Genomic DNA, 19,775 nt, shown 5'->3' with positions numbered 1-19,775 from the left:
AAATAACTACTAAAAAAACATCATAACAGTTTTGTTAACCAATATTTTCTTTCATATTTCTAATTAAAAAAGTTCATAGTATATCCTATACATGACCAAAAAAATTTACATATTCAAGACAAAACCATAATAAATTCTTACATTATTATAAACATATTATCCTAAATTTATACTTATTTTATTTAACTCCAAAAACTCATACATATTTAACATCCACTCAAAGGTACATTTTCGTCTCTCATCCATTCAATCTAATGGATGCCATTCAACAATTCATTCATTAATTTAATCATATTACAATAACAAAATAAGTGTTTAATATTTCTCATGTCATAATATTTTTTTATGTGAATCAAAGCTCTTAACTCACCTAAGCTTCAAAAACTCTTACTCTCACAAGATAAAATACATGGATACAAAAAATTCATATCAATGATTTGAGCATATACTTTCATAATTCTAGACAAACAAAACATTCATCTTGATCTCAAATTGGTCAAATGATGCATGCAAAACTTTTCAAAATTAACTCAAGGGAATGATTAAAGATTAAACCACTCATATGGAACTCTTATTAGATAGAATTGTTCTGCTCAAAGCCAAAATTTCTATGGCAAGCTCGAATCTTTAGAAAAATAAAAGGATGTTTCACAAAACTTATAGAGAAGTGAGAAAAAATGAGAGAAAAATTTAGTGAGATGATCATTTATTTGAATAATCAAAAATTCTATTTATAAACTTTCTATTTTAATAATAAAATATTCAAGGAATAGATTATAAACCACTTATTCTCTTAACTATTCTGTATGTCTTTACAAATATTTTTGTAACAATATATATATATATATATATATATATATTTTTTTTTTTGTAACAATATATATATATATATATAATTTAAAATAATTAAATTTTAAGGGAAAATAAGAATACAGTTAATAAAAGAAATATAATTTACAACAATTTTTGCAATTGAAAATTTTCATACCAGAATTACGCAAACACAATAGTTAAAGAAATAAAAAACAATATTAAGTTTATTTTATATAATGAAACAATAATTGTTGGGATTGTGTGGCATGATTTTATCTCCAAGATTTTTGCTTAAGTTTTGAATATGTGTTCTTAGTTTACTCTTCTCCTCGTGTTTTTAAAAGATTGAGAATTGATTCTACTTGCATTTTTACAAATTTTCCCTAAGAAAATTAGAGAAATAAATAAAGTATCAATAAAATATGAAATATTTTATTGAATTTTAATTATAATATAAAATATAAATATCAATAAAATAATAAATTAATCATTTTATTTTATTTGTCAATTTTGTATCGTAATTTTAATTATTTATTTATGTAATATAAAACTTATAGTAATGAAATATTAAATTAAAATACTTTATTATTTTTATTATTTTTATAAAATAAAAATATACTAAAATAATAATGATATAATTATTTAGAATTTATAAATGTATTTACTAATTTATATTTGTAAGCATAGGTATTAAAAAATCATAACTGATTATAGATTTTCTATAATTGATTAATATTTATGTTTATATCGATTATAAAAAAAATATAATTGAATTACATATCTTTCTTCACGAATTTGCTTGATATTGTGTGAAAAGTATTTTGTGTAAAACTAAACTCGTTTTCCATTTTTTATTTCGTTATTTTTGTGTGTGTATTTCTTACATATATGTGTGCTTAAGTAGTATTTCAAAAGATACAAACACAACCTTTTAATGTTTGCAATCATAACTTAAAAAAAAAAAAAAGAACAAATTTGACTTATAAATAAATTTATAATTTAAAAAATTGTGAGAAAAAAATGACGAAAATGTAAGATACACAGTTATAGAAAATTTTAATTTTCCAAAAGCACGCTTTATTTATAGCATGTCAATCCAATAAGTAATTTAAGAGGAGTAAAGTTAAACAGTTCTTATATTAATCTTAATAGACATATATTTTATAATCTCAATAGAATTACATATTTTTCATTAATACTTTATTCATTTTGACCCACGCATTCTTCTATTTTGATGCTTTTAAAATTCAGTTAATTATATTTACATAATAAACTAAATTTTAATTCTGAACCTCTTTCTTAATCTATATTTATATTATCTAATTTATCAGTGATTAATGTATTATTTTAATTTATATTCCAATAATTTAATTTATTAATCAAATGGAAAGAAATTATATAAAAAAAATGAATAGAAGATACCAAGAACATATATTAAAATGAATAGAAGATACCAATAACATATAAAAAGCATATTTATTAATCACCAATTCCAACATAAATGTTTGTTGACAGAAGTTCAACAAACAATCTTATTATTCAGCTACAAAAATAGAAAAATCGAAGCATAATCCACCGTTGCTACCATTGAATGTTGTGGCTTAAAGTCTGAAAGAAGAAAAGAAAGGAAAAGCAATGTGAAGAAAAGCAAATGAATGAAAATATTAAGATGAACTATGTATAGGTGAAAAAAGAAGTCTTACTTTTCGCACTCAAAGTTCTTGGAGAAGAGAAAATCGACAGTGATTTTACAAGTTTTGCAAAGATTATTGGCTCTGTCTTTGTCTAGGTTAGGAACCTGAGATGCTGCTTCCTTAAGGCACTTACATGCAGCTTTTTTCTCTTTCTTTGTAGGTGAAGATTCTATGATTTTCTTCAACCCTTCACAGCAAGGAGTTGCAGGGGTATCAGTTTTCTTGGTCAGAAAATCTACGCATGGCGCCACTAAGGTTTTCTCCTGGTCACAGGTTAAGCCCTTCGATGGCTCTTTCGCTGCAACTGTGAAGACTAACACAAGTAAAGTGAAGAATGATACAAACACAGGCTTCATTTTGATACACAGGTTTATCTCACTGATTCACTCTTGTGTTAATGGTTTTGGATGGATGGAACAGTGAGGGAGATGTTACATTTATAGCCACATGCATGGTGCATTTGGAGCTTTCATCACGTCACCTATTTATGACTATTAATCACGTTTTGTTCTTTTCTTTTTCTTGGAGTATGGTCCACAGATGAAGTATGAGTTACGCTTGATCCAAAATTCTTATTTTTTGACTTTTATTTTTTATGTTCTGATGTGATTTAGTGTAAGTCATTGATTAATGTTCGTATTATGATATTTTAACCCCACTTTTTTGACTCATTTTTAACTCACTACTTCAATCACTATTAGATCATCTATTTTGATTATTTGTAATGATGTGATATGATGACCTAATGGTGAGTTAAAAATGAATAAAAAAATGAATTAAAGTATTATTGTCCTTAATGTATTACTACCATTTTCTTCAAAGAAATCAATGATCCATACTATATTACATCAGAGAATAAAAAATGAGAGTTAAAATATAATTCTCTCTTTTTTATGTTTCAAACTTTTTTGTTTGTTTTCTTGGAAGGAGTTCTAGATGTTCAAAACAAGACAAGACAAGATAATGAATGAATGTATTATGTTTGTATCTCATTTTGCTTTCATGAGGTTAGAATTATTTGTGGTTTTTTATTTTTATTTTTAATTTCTAACATTTATTGTTAATTTATAAAGTGAAAAGAATAACAAAGAAAAGAAATAAATTTTTAAAATATAATTAACAATACAAATATTTATTATTTCTTAATATAAGTATTAAAATTTTAACTAAAAGAATTTTCTAATTTTATCTTCTATGTAAGAGATTTTAAAAATTAAGATATGAGAGAAAACATTTTATTTAGCTTGTTGTAGGATGAATTGAAGAGAGTAAAAATGAGCGGAGAAAGTATGGTTATTTGGATGGAAGGAAAGATGAAGAGAAATAAGAAAATTTTTTGAAAATTTGTAAATGATTTCTTTGACATGATAAAATAAAGTTGTTTTAAAAATTATAAAATTTATTATAAAAAAAGTTATTTTCAAAATAAAAATATATTAAAATTAATTAATTTACAAAATATAATAATTTAATATGATTTTATTATATTTATTATTTTATTGATTTTTAATTATTTATCTTGTTTTGTGGGTACTTCTAGAAGGAGTAGGTGTGCACCACAATCCCCTCAAACTTTGTAAATTATAAATGTTTAATTTAGTAAATAAACAAAATCAAATATAATAAAGAAAAATATTATTAAGATATTTTTTATTTTCTCTTTTATTATCTTTTAAGTTTTTTACATTTTGTATTCATCTTTCACGTTTAGACACGTGTTTTTGTTACTTTGTTATTGAAAAAAAGAAAAGTTAGACCAAAACTCATTATTTTTTATTCTCATTTTTTATATATTCTTAAAGAAAACAAAAGTAACTCTCTTGTCTCACTTGATAGTGAAATATTTTTTTAATATTTAACATTATTTTTTATCTCATGACCCTTTTTATATTCATTTCTTATGAATATAGAAGAACAAGTAATGTATTATGTGATTTTTTGTAACTGGTTTTTAGTTATAACTTGATTATCATAGTTTTTTTAGTAATTATGTCTATCAATTTTTGATTAGATTATGATAAATTCTTTTTTAAATAGGTATATTGATGAAAAACAAGTGAATAAATTTATTTTTTAAAAATGATAAAAGAGAAATTACCGGTGAAAATGAAAACAAGACAATATGATTACTCATCGTATAACAATGAAACAAAAGCTTGTGAGAGCTTTTTGAATCTATCTATGCACATTAATAAAAATGGAAGATGAATATGTTGCAGATAATATGGTTATTTACATTGAAAAGAATATAACTGAAAAATTTAATTATGATTCAATTATTAATGAGTTCAAGAATATGAAAAAACGATGTGCAATCCTTTATATATGTGTAATTTCTTTCATAATTATAGTTTACTAAATTATATATTCATTTTTATTAAATTAGTAACAATAATATTAAATATATAAATTTTGAATGTATTATTTTGACTCTTCCATAAATCTTGACGAAGATCCGCCATTGATCTTTACCACATCCAGAGAAAACAAAAGAAAAAGTTAATGACAACAAAATTATTACATGTCAAAACCATTGAAACAAATAAAAAAATTAATAAAATGTCAATAAGTGTAAAATTGATCTTTTAGTTTAATTTTTGTCTCAATTTGATCATGATTTTTTAAAAGTGATTCTATTTGGGTATTGCCATTAGTTGTTCATAAACTATGTTAAAGTCAGTATCACATGTCAATTTGTGATTTTTTAGAATTTAATACCGTTTATGGAAAACTAACCGAAAAAGATCAAATTAAATTTAAAAAATTGAAACCAAATTGAGACAAAAATCAATTGGAGGACCCATTTCATATTTCTTAACAAAATCAAGGACCAAAGTAATACTTTAACCATAAAACAAGTAACAAAACGTAACTCATACTTTGTCATATTATTTTGTGATTTTGTGGACCATATTCCAAGAACAAGAAAGGAAAAGAACAAGAAGTGATTAATAGTCATAAACAATGGTCACGTGATAAAAGCTCAAAATGTACCATGTATGTGACTATAAATATGCAACATCTCCCTCAACGTTTCATCCATCCAAAATCAAAACACGAGTGAATCATTAAGATAACCCTTTGTGTCAAAATGAAGTCTGTGTTTGTATCATTCTTCACTCTACTAGTTGTGTTAGTTTTCACAGTTGCGGCCAAAGAGGCATCGAAGGGCTTAACCTGTGACCAGGAAAAATCCTTAGTGGCGCCATGCTTAGATTTTCTGACCAAGAAAACTGATACTCCTTCAACTCCTTGCTGCCAAGGATTGACCAAACTCATAGAAGGAAGAAAAAAAAGCTGCATGTAAGTGCCTTAAGGAAGGAGCATCTCAGGTTCCTAACCTAGACAAAGACAGAGTCAATAATCTTTGCAAAACTTGTAAAATCACTGTCGATTTTCTCTTCTCCAAGGACTTGGAGTGCGAAAAGTAAGACTTCTTTTTTCACCTATACATAGTTCATCTTAATATTTTCATTCATTTGCTTTTCTTCACATTGCTTTTCCTTTCTTTTCTTCTTTCAGACTTTAAGCCACAACATTCAATGGTAGCAACGGTGGATTATGCTTCGATTTTTCTATTTTTGTAACAGAATAATTAGATTGTTTGTTGAACTTCTCTCAACAAACATTTATGTTGGAATTGGTGATTAATAAATGTGCTTTTTATATATGTTCTTGGTATTTTTTATTCAGTTTTTTTATATAATTTATTTCCATTTAATTATGTGAACCATTTCTATTTAATATTCGAGATTCATGTTACAAGTAAGTTTTAAGTATAATTCAATCCCACAAAACTGGTCTTATTTCTAGTCGACTTCCAACACACCCCCCATACGCTAAGGTATATTCATCTCGTGACGTGAACAAAAAATTAGTGGGCGGTCCATTAGTGGCCCGATATCGGATGAAACAAAATATCCAACAAAACTCGTTATAATAGACTCTAATTTAACTCTAATACCATAATAGAAATAACTTTTAAGTCTAAGTAAGTTAGGCTTAAAACTTACTTCTAATAATTCATGAGCCTAATCCAAATAAATCCAATCTAAATAAACTGTCATTTTATTGATGACTAGTTAGGCTTTATTACATGATTACATTAGTATATATTAATAATACTTTCCACGATATGTCGAGCATATTTGTGAAGAAAAATATGTAATTCAACTATATATTTCTTTTACAATCGATTAAAAAAACATAAATTAATCAATTATATAAAAATCTATAATCAATTATGATTTTTTAATACCTATGGTTACAAATATAAAATGTAAAAAACATTTAATAATTTTAAATTATTATATCACTAATATTTTATTAGTATGTTTTTATATTTTAATAAAATAAAAATATGAAAATAATGAATAAAATCAAGTATTTTAATTTAATATTTCATTATTATATGTTTTCTATTACATAAATAAATAATTAAAATTAAAATACAAAAAGGACAAGTAAATTCATCATATAATCCAAACACAAAACATTTTCTCGTTATCTTAATTTTTCTCATCTCTTACATAAAAGGTAAAATCAGAAAAATCTTTTAGTGAAACTTTTTAACACTTACATTAACAAATAATTAATATTTATATTTTTAATTATTTTTTTCAAAATTATTTACTTTTTTGTTATTATTTTCACTTTACTTCGTCTTCACCACGTTTACAAATTTAATAACAATAAATGTGAGAAGTTAAAAAATTAAAACAATCATAAATTCTAACATTAAAAAAGAAAAATGGGATTCCTTAATTATAAACAAGTTAGATAATATAAATGTAGATAAATAAAGAAGATCATAAAAATTAACACACACAAAAACACAGACACACATCATATATATATATATATATATATATGTAATATTTTTTAATTAATTACTTTCTCGTTTTTTAAGCATTTGTGGATATCAAACATTTATTTATTTATTCATAAAAAAAAAAGTTGATATAGCTTCACTAATTATATTATTGTATAAAATATATTAAGTTTTATACTTATAGAGTCATACAACAAAAAGAAAAATACAATTTTTTTTACAAATAAGAAATGAACCGAGTATCCAGTGAGGCTAGGATTAACGACCGACTATTGTACTTTCTATTAATAACTTTGGAAATCCCATATATATTTTGACTTAAATTAGATCGATTTTTTTTAATCTTTATCTCTCCAATTCCATTGACATCCGAGAATATTCTTCTAATTTTTTTATAAAATTTTATATCCAATCTGAAGTTCTTTTATCTTCTTGTATATTCTCAAAGTATATTGTTGGTTGTAGAAACCAAATAGAATCATGACTTTGAGTTATACTAAGTTTAAAACCAAGCGAATTTATTTTTTGTCCTATAATTTTCCTACATAACATCACAAAGTTCATTGCAAGTAAGTCAACATGTAGCATGTTAAAGCTCCGAGACTAGTGTAATGTACAAGTCCAAGTTATTCTCGACCATGACAACAAGGGACCTTTCCCTAGTCGAATACATGTCAGACTACTAAGCCAACATGAACCCACTCTCTACCTATTCAACCAAGATGACATCGCACTAAATATATTAGTCACAATGATCCACAATCAATTATGATAATTCAAGATTAACAGGAAATTAGGTCACGTGACCCAAACCCATTTAGGTAAGGACCTATGAACAAGAATATAATTAACACATTTTACGAGATATGTTAATTAGTTTATTAATTATCGTACTTACTATTTACTGACGCACTTGACTAATTTTAGCATCAAAATATCTTTTGTAGACACAACTTTTATTTGATTAAGAAAGGACGAATATCCTTGAAATTGAAGGCTTTGAGTGTTGTAAGTTCTTTTGAAAGTCTTTGTAGGATATAATTCGGTTATTTAAGAATAATTTTTTTAGATCAAAATAACCGATAATCTTTAGTGAAGTTTTTCTTATTAAATTAATTATTTGTATATGAATATTAATGACTTCTTATTTTTCAATTGGAGTGTGGTCCACATATACGTTGCATTTTGTTTTCGGTGGTCTATCTATCAAAGCGGTTAAAAGAATAAAAAGTGGAATTACATCTTTCCGTTGGAATCGTTTTTTATTACCGTTGAAAATCGTTTCGCTTATTTATCTATTAACTAATTTGTCTTAAAAAAATATCAAAACATTAAAATCATACATCATAATTAAATTCAAAGAGACTGGGAAGAAATGGATACCACCAACAACATATATAAATGTATTCAATAATCATTACTTTCAATACAAATGTCTCTTCCACACAAGTTGAGTAAATAATCTTATTTTTTTCATGAAAATAAAAGGAAGTTCCAAGCATAATCCACCATATTCAATGTCTCATTTCATCCTCAAACTCTTATTCAGAGAGAGATGCTGAGAAAAAAAATGTCAGTAAAAACAAATGAATTATGTTGGTGAGTATGTATAAATTAAGAAAATATATAAAAAAAGATATTCTTACTTGGTACAATTGATGTCTTTGGAGATGGGAAAACCCACATCAACTTTACATAGTTTTGGAAGTTGAATGGCTTTATCTTTGTCTAGGTTAGGAATTTCATCAGACGATGCCTTGAGACACTCACATGCCTCACGAAGTTCAGGTTTCGTAGGTGCTGAAACTTTTACATTGCTCACCGCATTACAACAAGCAGTTGAAGGGCTATTTTCATTCAAGGTGAGAAAAGGTAAGCATGTTATCAGTGAGAGTTTTGCCTTCAAACAGCTAAAGCCATTTACTGGCTTCATGGCTCCAACTATGAGAAGTAACACAACTGTCAAACAAAAAACTGATGCAGATACCCTCTTCATTTTCACACTCTGCTTTACCTCTATGATTCACTTCTATTTTTGATCTTGATTTGGATGGATGTAATGCTCTCCAAGATGTTACATTTATAGTAATTTGTGACCTATGTTTACGTTAATAACTGAATTAAATATATATATATATATATATATATATATATAATTAATAAATTTATAATTAAAAATAATATTAAAATTAATAAATTATATAAGATTAAATGACTTATGATTCCAAATTTGTTATTAGTATTTCAACTCTTAACTCATGTTCGGATACATCTACTTTAGAAACTTATCATATATATTATCTAAGAGATATTATAAGATGACATTTTTCTTCCTCTAGAATAAGATGATGACTTTTCAACCAAAATCAAACAAATTTTTAAGTAAACTTTATTTAAAATACAATTAATAAAAATAATTGTTTGAAAAAGCTAATTTGTTGAAATTATTTACCAACAAAACTAAGGATGTGTTTTTCAAATCAATAAGATCAATTTATATATTAATTTCTGTAAAAGTTAAAATTTAGATAACTAATATTAGAGACTAAATTAAAATCTAATTCACACAATAATTATATTTGTTTATACATAATACAAACAACTTTAGATATTAATAATTTTTATTTTATAAATTAGTATTTATAATGATCGATTATTTGTAATATCAAAAGTTAGTTGTTATTTAATGTTTTTCTCGTTGATTAGGGTAACACACCAACAATACATTAGATAATTAAAATTTCTTAGAACCTTCCTCTAAATTTTCTTTTGCTCTTTCTCTTTCTCTTACATTTTTTTTCTTTCTCTCTCCCCCTCTCCATCTTTCTCTCTTATTAATTAATTAATTAGTTAATTAATGAATAAGTTAATTAACTAATTAGTTAATTAATAAATAAGTTAATTAATTAATTAGTTAATTAATGAATAAGTTAATTAATTAATTAGTATAGTTATGATTACACTCATTAATTGCAATTTTATCTTATCTGATTTTTTTTTCTTCTTATCTTCAGAAGATACCTTAAAAATACATTTTTAAATATATATATATATATATATATATATATATATATATATATTAATATTAGTATTTTTTTAGTCAATTAACTTTTTTGATTAATATATCCTTTTTTAAATTTTGTTTTCTTCTTATTTATGTTTATCATTATTTAATTTTACTTATTCACAATATTTCTTAAAAATTACTCTATTTGCTTTTCAATATTAAGACTTTATCTAGACAAAATACAAAACATTTATTTTGATATATGAATTTAATCACAAAGTTAAAGTCTAATATTTTCTAACTCTTGTTTTGATGAGGTATAGGTAAAATAATATAATTATTTAAAAATAAAAATGTTAGAATTAAAGTTCACTCCTTAAAATAGTATCAAAGTTTCTACAAAATCTATCGAAATTTGTTGTTTGAATAACGTATAAGACCATTGATTAATATTATAGACTTATGCTCAAGATGTATATCATACAACAAATTAGTAAATGTGTTGGAGATATCAAGTGGTAAAACCATACATCATAATTAAATACCAAGAGACTCTATGAAGAAATGAATACCAACAAAATAAATATCTATTCAATAATCATTTACTTTCGATACAAATGCATCTGTGGAACAAGTTAAGTAAACAATCTTATTTTTTTTCATGAGAAAGAAAGGAAGTTCCAAGCATAAATCCAACATTTTCAATGTCCCATTTCATCCTGAAATTCTTGCTAAAGAAGAGATCCTGAAAAAAGATATAAACAAATATTTATAAATGAATGAGGGCTATGAGTTTGTATAAATTAATAAATAAATATATATATATATATATATATATATATATATATATATATATATATATATATATATATATATATATATATATATAAAGAATTCTTACTTGCTACAATCAATGTCTTTGGAGATGGAAAAACCCACATCAACGTTACATAATTTAGGAAGTTGAACAGCTTTGTCTTTGTTTAGGTTAGGAGTTTCATTGGCGGTTGCCTTAAGACAGTCACATGCCTCACGAAGTTCAGGTTTTGTAGATGCGGAAGCTCTCACATTCCTCACCGCATTACAACAAACACTTGATGGACTTTCTTGATTCGTGGTGAGAAAAGGTAAGCATGTCAGCAATGAGAGTTTTGCCTGCACACAGCTGAACCCACTCACTGGTTTCATGGCTGCAATTGTGACGAGTAGCACAACTGCCAAACCTAAAACTGATGTAGATACTCTCTTCATTTTCACACTCTGTTTTTTTCTCAATGATTCACTGTTGTTTTTGATTTGGAATTGGATGATGAAACACAAGGGAAGATGTTATATTTATAGTGTTGTGAACTCTGTTTACATTACCATTATTCACTCAAATAAATGATTCTCTTAAAAAAAATTATTACTTATAAATTTTTTTAATTAGAAATAATACCCAAATCTCTTATATTCAAGTGACAAGTGATTTCAAATTTATTATTAGTGTCCCAACTCTTACCTCACTCATTCATCCGAATATATCTACTTAACAAACTTACCATATATATTATCTGGGAGATATTATAAGAAAACATTTTCCATAAAAGATGGTTTCTTTAAAATAAAATTACGATTTTTCAAGTGAAATTAATTAGATTTTTAAGTAAAATTTATTTAAAAAATAATTGAACAAAAATAAGCTAATCTTTCGAAATTATTTATCAACAAAACTCAGGATGTATTTTTAAAATATGATATGATATTATGAAATTATAGGACAACCATTTTTTTAAAGATGGTTTCTTTAAAATAAAATTACGATAACAAAATTTATAGATAACATACCAGCAATATTTTAGATAATTAAAATTTCATAAAACCCTTCTTCCAAATTTAGATAAGAATCTTACATTAACGACTGAATTAAACATATAAAGAAACAAAATTAATAAATGATTTTTTTAACATTGTTTAATGAGAGAAATAATTTTTTTAAAAGAAAATTAATTATTTAAAGAAAAAACTCAATAAATTTATTACTTTTAAAAAAAATTAATTAAAAATAATACCAAAATCTCTTATACGAGTGACCTATGATTTAAAATTTATTATTGAAATCTCGACTCTTATCTCATAGGTCCTTATACATCACTTTAATAAAATATCTCATTAATAACCCATTTTAGTAATCAAAAGTTGTTACTTACTATAGTGACAAATTTAGATACCAATTTATAAAATTAAAAATTATTGGTTATTAAAATAGTTAATATTATAAATAAAAAATTATAATTGGTCACTAAATTAGTCACTAATTAATTAGAGACTAATTTAGTAACTAAGTCATTTTGTTAGCCAAAACCTAGGTAGCTAATGTTTATTAACCAATTTCCTTTAGTAACTAAAACCATGGTAACTAATTTTAAAAACCAATTTAGTGATCGATTATAATATTTATTCATAATAGTAACTATTTTAGTAATCAATAATTTTTACTTTGTAAATTGGTATCTAAATTAGTCATTATAGTAACTGACAACTTTTGGTCACTTAAATTGATTACTAATGAGACATTTTCTTGTAGTACATCTTCTTGAGAAACTTATCATATATATATATATATATATATATATATATATATATATATATATATATATATGAATTAGAATGTGATAAACCAATATAATAATAAAATATAAATTTAAAGAAAAGATTTGTGCATAGCTTGAGATAAATGAAATAAAATATAAATTTAAAGAAAGGATATGTGCATAAGTAAATGAAATCAAAGAAATAAATAAGTTATATGTAATTAGAGATAAATTAAAGTACTAGTAATTAAAGATAAATTAGTTTTTACTCCTCAAACTTTTATACGAAATTGAAATTCGTCTTTATTCATAACTTTCATATATTTTAATTCATAAATTTAAAAGATGAACAAAATACCCCAGCCTGAAAGCTAGTGGGATTACACCACTAAGGTACCCCTTAACATACACAACCCATTTGAGTATATGTGAACCCATTAGGATGACACATGCTGATATCATACTAGTACGCCAAGTTAGTATAACCATCATTCAAAAAAAGTAAATCCAAAATTAATTAACTCATTCCGATTAACAGGTAATTAGGTAAACTGAACCAAAGTCCAACTAGATAAGACCCATGAATCTTAATATAAATAATACACTTTAAGAAATACATGTTACATTTTTTCTTTCTAACATTGATTCTTAATATCTCGGACTGAGTTTGGGATGAGACACTTCCCCTCTTTTATTCTCTTACCTTAATTATTAATATTTAGTTATTTGTAATAAATATCAAAATGACCTACAACATATGTACATGAATACAAAATTAAATAAAGATAAAATAAAAAAAATAGTTAAAAAAAACAAATAAACATAATTATATTTTTAACTAATCAACTAATGTCAGATTGTGTTTGATTAGAATACTTAGCAATGAAACCCCCAGGTTTCTGAAACACCCAAATCATATTAGGGTTTTGTAAATCCCAAATAAACTGCGCTAGTTCCAAAGTTGTTAGAAATCTCAAATAATATGTTAACCACGATGATTATTTTAGGAAAATTCTTAGGTAAAGTTATTTCTCCGAGTTAAAATTATCAGAAATGCTAAAAATAACTCCGATTAAAAATAATTATGTTTTTTTAGTGTAATTTAGTCGCAACATCAGATTTTAAACATTTACTTTTATGAACTAAGACCGCTTAATCTCTACAATTACATAATTAAATTTAGGAAGTATCGTTTCTAATTCCACAATCATAATCACTTTTTTTTTTTTTAATAAATGACACTTTTTATTTAACTGCTAAAATATATTACAAAACTATACAACAAACTACCTAGTCAAAATTAGTACATATTTTTCACTATTTCTTAACACGAACGAGGAGGTAGCAACGGAACAACATTGAAGTTACACTAGGAAACATTGGATTCTTTCTGATAATATGCACACGATTCACATAAACTCCTGTTATAAAATAATTGTTTGTATAACACATATTTTAAGAAGGACTTTAGCTTTTACAAATAGCATTTACTTTACAAAATCCATGAATTACATCATACTATCAATTTATTCGTCACATCATTAATAACAATCACACTTATTATAAAAGGTTCATATATATATATATATATATATACATATATATATATATATATTGTAAAACTCCTTTTAAAATTAAAACAGAATCCCCTCCTCTTGTACACATGCTCAAAACTCTTTTTCCTTGTTCCGGTTCATCTAAATCTCCTTCTTCCAATCTCACCTCTATTTTCATCTCTTATTTGATTAGAGTAAACCTTTGGAGTCATCTCGAAAAGCTATTCCATTCTATCCGATGAACTTCATGAGTAGAGCAAGTTTCCATTCTACCTCTTTTTTCAAGAATTACAACTTGAAAATGGTATTCTTGTAGGTGTAATTAGGTTTTGTAGGAATACGTGGGAAGGTGTGAAAGAACTTTTTTCTTTAAAGTGATGAGAGCTAATTTTAGCTATTTTATGTTGATTTTTGTTTTTAATTTTTGGTTGTGTAATAAATTTGTGTTTTTGAACCTCAAATTGCATTGTTTCTTTAAGTTGAGTGGCTAAGTTGTATAAAACATGTTAATAGTAAAATTTGATAAATTGGTACATTGGGATGACTTGAAATTTGTGAATTTTTCAACTCTGAGTCATCTCGAAAACATTTGAATTCCTGCTTCATTAATCGTTAGATCAAGTTGAAAGTTTTACCGCAGGTCCTCAATATATAATGCATTGTTATTACCGTTATGATCTTTTTTTGAAAGTTGATAAGCCAACTAATTTTGATTATTTTGTTTAGATGGATGAATCTCAAACATTAAAATAATAAGGAATACCAACAAAAGAAATATCTATTCAATAATCATTGCTTTCGATACAAATGCCTTTGTGGAACAAGTTCAGTAAATAATCTTATTTTTCTCATGAAAAAGAAAGTAAGTTCTAAACATAATCCAACATTTTCAATGTCCCATGTCATCCTCAAACTCTTGCTCAAAGAGAGATCCTAAAAAAAATGTGAACAAATATATATATAAATGAATAAGCGATATGAGTATGTATAAATTAAGAAAAAAATATATAAAAAAAGAATTCTTACGTGTTAAAGTCGATGTCCTTGGAAATGGGAAAACCCACATCAACGTTACATAATTTAGGAAGTTGAACAGCTTTGTCTTTGTTTAGGTTAGGAGTTTTATTGGCGGTTGCCTTAAGACACTCACATGCCTCACGAAGTTCAGGTTTTGTACGTGCTGAAGCTCTCACAACACTCACCCCATTACAACAAGCACTTGATGGGCTCTGCTGATTCGTGGTGAGAAAAGGTAAGCATGTTAGCAATGAGAGCTTTGCCTGCACACAGCTAAACCCATTCACTGGTTTCATGGCTGCAACTGTCATGAGTAACATAATTGCCAAACCAAAAACTGATGTAGACACTCTCTTCATTGTCACAATGTATTTTATCTCAATGATTCACTGTTATTTTTGATTTGGATGATGGAACACTTTGAAAGATGTTATATTTATAGTGTTGTGAGCTTTATTCATGATAGTATTGTTCACTAATATAAATTATTCTCTTAAAGAAAAATTAAATATGTAAAGAAACAAATTAATACATTTTTATTTTTTAAAATCTTTAATTAAAAATAATACCAAAATCTCTTATATACAGGTAATTTTTGATTTCAAATTTATTATTAGTATCTCAGCTCTTAACTTATTGGTCGAGTAGATATACTTGAGAAGCTTATCATATATTATCAAAGAGATATTATAAGACAACTTTTTTTCATAAAAATGGTTCCTTTAAAATAAAATTACGATTTTTCAAGTAAAACTAAATAAATTTTAAGTAAAACTTATTTATATTACAATTAAATAAAAAGAATATAAAAAGCTAATTTTTAGAAATTATTTATCAATAAAAGTCAGGATGTATTTTTAAATATGATATTATGAAATTATAAGACAACTATTTTTTTTAAAAAATGGTTCTTTAAAATAAAATTACGATAACAAAAATTTATAGATAAAATACCAGCAATACTTTAGATAATTAAAATTTCATAGAACCCTCTACCAAATTTAGATAAGAATCTTACATTAATGACTAAGAATCTTACATTAATGACCGGGTTAAAATATAAAGAAAAAAATTAATAAATGATTTTTTTAACATTGTCATATGAGAGAAATAATTTTTTAAAGAAAAAGCTTAACTACTTTATTACTTTTAAAATATTTTAATTGAAAAGAATACAAAAATCTCTGATATATATATATATATATATATATATATATATATATATATATATATATATATATATATATATATATATATATATATTATCTAAGAGATATTATAAGACAATGTTTTCATAAAAGATGGTTCTTTACAATAAAATTACGATTTTTCAAGTAAAATTAAACAAAATTTTAAGTAAAATTTATTTAAAATATAAATTAAATAAAACCAATATAAAAAAGCTATTTTTTAAAAATTATTTGCCAACAAAACTGAGATGTGTTTTTCAATGATAATTTATATACCACCCAAACAAATATAAAGAGTATAAAATAATACTAAAAAATTAATTTTACTTTATTTTTTTATATTTTATATTTATTTGGATTATAAAAGGACGATGTTAAAAAAAATCAGAGCAAGAATTTTAAAATGATCATATATGAATTAGAATGTTATAATTCAATATAATAATAAAAAGGGTTAAATATGTTTTTGTTCCCTTAACTTTTAGTTAATTTTGGAATTAGTTTATTTCGAAACTTTGAACCAATGTAGTCCTTCATTTTTTGAAATACGTGAATTTAGTCATTTTAATCAAATTTTGTTAAGTTTATTTGACATTTCAAGCGCGTTTCAATATAGTATTTGACTTAACATTAAAACAAAAATGTGTCAAACAGTATAAACAACTCAAATACAATCATGAAATGCGTACGAAACATCAAATAAATATAATGAAATTTGATTAAAAGGACTAAATTTACATATTTCGAAAGATGAAGGACTAAATTGGTCCATAGTTTCGAAATTGACAAATTCCAAAATCCACTGAAAGTTAAGGGACCAAAAACATATTTAACCCTAATAAAAATGTAAATATCAAGAAAGATTCGTGCGTGCGTGATAAATGAAATAAAATAAATAAATATGAGTTATATTTAATTGGAGATAAATTAAAGTACTATCGAGTAATTTGAGATAAATTATATGAAATAAATAATTACGATGAGTGTGAAAGTAGAGATAAATTGAGTAGGGTTATAAATGTTTTTATTCTTTTAACTTTTGTATGAAATTGAAATTCATTCTTATCCAAAATTTCATATATTTTAATTTCTAAACTTTAAAAATAAATAGATATACACAGACAAATATCCCAAGAGTACACATCTTGAGGGCTAGTGGGGTTACACGACCAAGGTATCCTTTAATATACACAGCCCAACCGAATACATGTCGACCCTGAAGGATGGCACGTATTCGGATCATATCTATATGTCAAGTCAGTATAATCATCATCCCAAAAAAGATAAATTCAAGGTTAATTAACTCAGTCTGATGAGTAGGTAATTAGGTCAATTGAACCAAAGCCCAACTAAGTTAGGCTCATGAACTCTAATATAAAGGACACACTTTATTTACAAATGACACATTACATTCTTTCTGACATTAATTCATAATACCTCATATTGACTTTGGTATTGAAGTGTCTTTTGAAGACATCTTCCCCCTCTTTTGTTCATGACCACCAGACTACTTTGACCTCATAAGAACAATTCTTAAACTTAAAAATAAGAGATATAATTCTTTTAACTCAATTATTAATATTCTTTTATAACAATTCTAAGTGTTATTAATGATGTGATAAATAAATTGATAGTATGATGTAATTGATGGATTTTGTGATGGTCTTTTATAACAAAGTTCAATATCACAAATATTTTTATCAAAGTTTGATCATTGACACCATAAATTTGAAATAGTAGTATTCTAAATTTTCAATGATCAAAGAGAATTAACCCTGAAAATGTCTAAAAACATGTTAGTGAACCAAGAAGGAGTCATAATTAATGAGTTGGGATGATGTTAACATAAAGGTGTTGTGTATGAGAATAGGCAATATTTGGGTTTAAAGTGGCACTCTTAGTTTTCGGTGGTTTATCTATCACAATGGTGTATTCTAGTTAAGAATGATTAATATGCATCGAATTTTATAAAATTATATATTTAAGTGTAATATTAAATAAAATCTGACCTAATAATCATTCATTCATTCAATTTTATTTTATTTTATTTAAAAGAAAAAATGTCCATAAATATTTTACAGTGTGTTTAATGTTTTATTTAATACTCACCAATAAAAATTAAAAAAATAATTAAATAATAAAATAACTATATTTTAATGTTGCTAAAAATTAAATATAATTAAACATAATTAAATTTTAATTAAAAGAAAAATCAGTAAAACAATAGCGTTAAACATCTAAAAATTTACATAAAAAAATAACTAAAGTAGATATATATTTTTTATTTTTTAGTAAAGACCTTAAAAATTTTAAAGTCATTATTTTGTGTCATAAAATTATTGTCTAAAAATTTAAGTATTTTAGTCTTTATAAATTTTGTTATATGTATTTATACTATTTTAATTAATATATTTAATTATTTTCACTTTCAATATAAAAAAAAAAAATTAAAACACATTAGTTATTCCTTAACCAATATATTAAGGACACCCGTTAGCATTCTCCAAACTAAAATCGGATGTTACCGAGTTAAGTTAAGTTTTGAAGTTATTATTATTTTACAGGTGTACTCACTTTTTATCGGTGTTCTAACTAATTTGTTTTAAGAAAATTAAACCTCTTGATTTTTCTTTCATGATCATTTGTAACCTAATAACATCTTGATAAGCTGATTTCACTTTACCATATATTTATTTAGTTTTTTTTTTTTATAATAGATACGTTTCTTTATATTTCATAAAATATATTTTTTATCGGGAATTTGGAATGATTTTAATACTTTGAATTTTTTATATTTTAATCAGTTTTTAAATAATAACAATGATTAATGAATTTTAAACTATTAGCATAGATATTCAAATTCATAATAATAAGTGTGCATTCTCGGCTCAACTTGCATATATTATCACTTGCATACAATAATACACAATTCTTACCGATTTTGAGTGTTTAAGAGTTTGGTATGATTTTTTATATTTTTATTTTTAATGAACTTTAAATTTAAAGCATAATTATTAAAATTTATAATAATATTTAATATATACTTAAGTGTAAATAGTTTAATTTCGATTATTTTATTTAGGGGACGAATCTC

The 19,775-nt window shown here is 24.5% G+C and overlaps 3 protein-coding genes, 1 long non-coding RNA gene and 1 pseudogene across 4 annotated transcripts; 1 reads left to right on the top strand and 4 right to left on the bottom strand.

Moving 5' to 3' along the window:
• Positions 1 to 2,274: 2,274 nt before the first annotated feature.
• Positions 2,275 to 2,930, bottom strand: LOC114195501 (non-specific lipid-transfer protein A-like). The gene is made up of 2 exons (XM_028085992.2): positions 2,517 to 2,930; positions 2,275 to 2,421 (listed from the first exon to the last, which is right to left on the bottom strand). Exons 1-2 carry the CDS (start codon positions 2,861 to 2,863, stop codon positions 2,415 to 2,417), a joined length of 354 nt encoding a protein of 117 aa, XP_027941793.1. The 5' UTR covers positions 2,864 to 2,930; the 3' UTR covers positions 2,275 to 2,414.
• A 2,603-nt stretch (positions 2,931 to 5,533) lies between these two features.
• Positions 5,534 to 6,177, top strand: LOC114195551 (uncharacterized). The gene is made up of 2 exons (XR_014983964.1): positions 5,534 to 5,934; positions 6,030 to 6,177. It is a non-coding gene; the product is annotated as an uncharacterized LOC114195551 (long non-coding RNA).
• A 2,550-nt stretch (positions 6,178 to 8,727) lies between these two features.
• LOC114193180 (non-specific lipid-transfer protein A-like) lies at positions 8,728 to 9,371 on the bottom strand. The gene is made up of 2 exons (XM_028082893.2): positions 8,985 to 9,371; positions 8,728 to 8,896 (listed from the first exon to the last, which is right to left on the bottom strand). The coding sequence occupies exons 1-2, from the start codon at positions 9,332 to 9,334 to the stop codon at positions 8,884 to 8,886; spliced, it is 363 nt and encodes a 120-aa protein (XP_027938694.2). The 5' UTR covers positions 9,335 to 9,371; the 3' UTR covers positions 8,728 to 8,883.
• Positions 9,372 to 10,950: 1,579 nt separating this feature from the next.
• LOC114195166 (non-specific lipid-transfer protein A-like) lies at positions 10,951 to 11,630 on the bottom strand. Its single transcript, XM_028085556.2, has 2 exons — positions 11,247 to 11,630; positions 10,951 to 11,090 (listed from the first exon to the last, which is right to left on the bottom strand). Exons 1-2 carry the CDS (start codon positions 11,594 to 11,596, stop codon positions 11,060 to 11,062), a joined length of 381 nt encoding a protein of 126 aa, XP_027941357.1. The 5' UTR covers positions 11,597 to 11,630; the 3' UTR covers positions 10,951 to 11,059.
• A 3,866-nt stretch (positions 11,631 to 15,496) lies between these two features.
• Positions 15,497 to 15,850, bottom strand: LOC114195165 (non-specific lipid-transfer protein A pseudogene; annotated as a pseudogene).
• Between the last annotated feature and the right edge of the window lie 3,925 nt (positions 15,851 to 19,775).

Source organism: Vigna unguiculata, chromosome 8, assembly GCF_037176805.1.
Source record: "Vigna unguiculata cultivar grain cowpea cultivar isolate G323 ecotype 2 chromosome 8, ASM3717680v1, whole genome shotgun sequence".
Classification (NCBI taxonomy): domain Eukaryota; kingdom Viridiplantae; phylum Streptophyta; class Magnoliopsida; order Fabales; family Fabaceae; genus Vigna; species Vigna unguiculata.
Note: the sequence above shows the minus strand (reverse complement) of the source record. Positions and strands in the feature narration are given on the sequence as shown.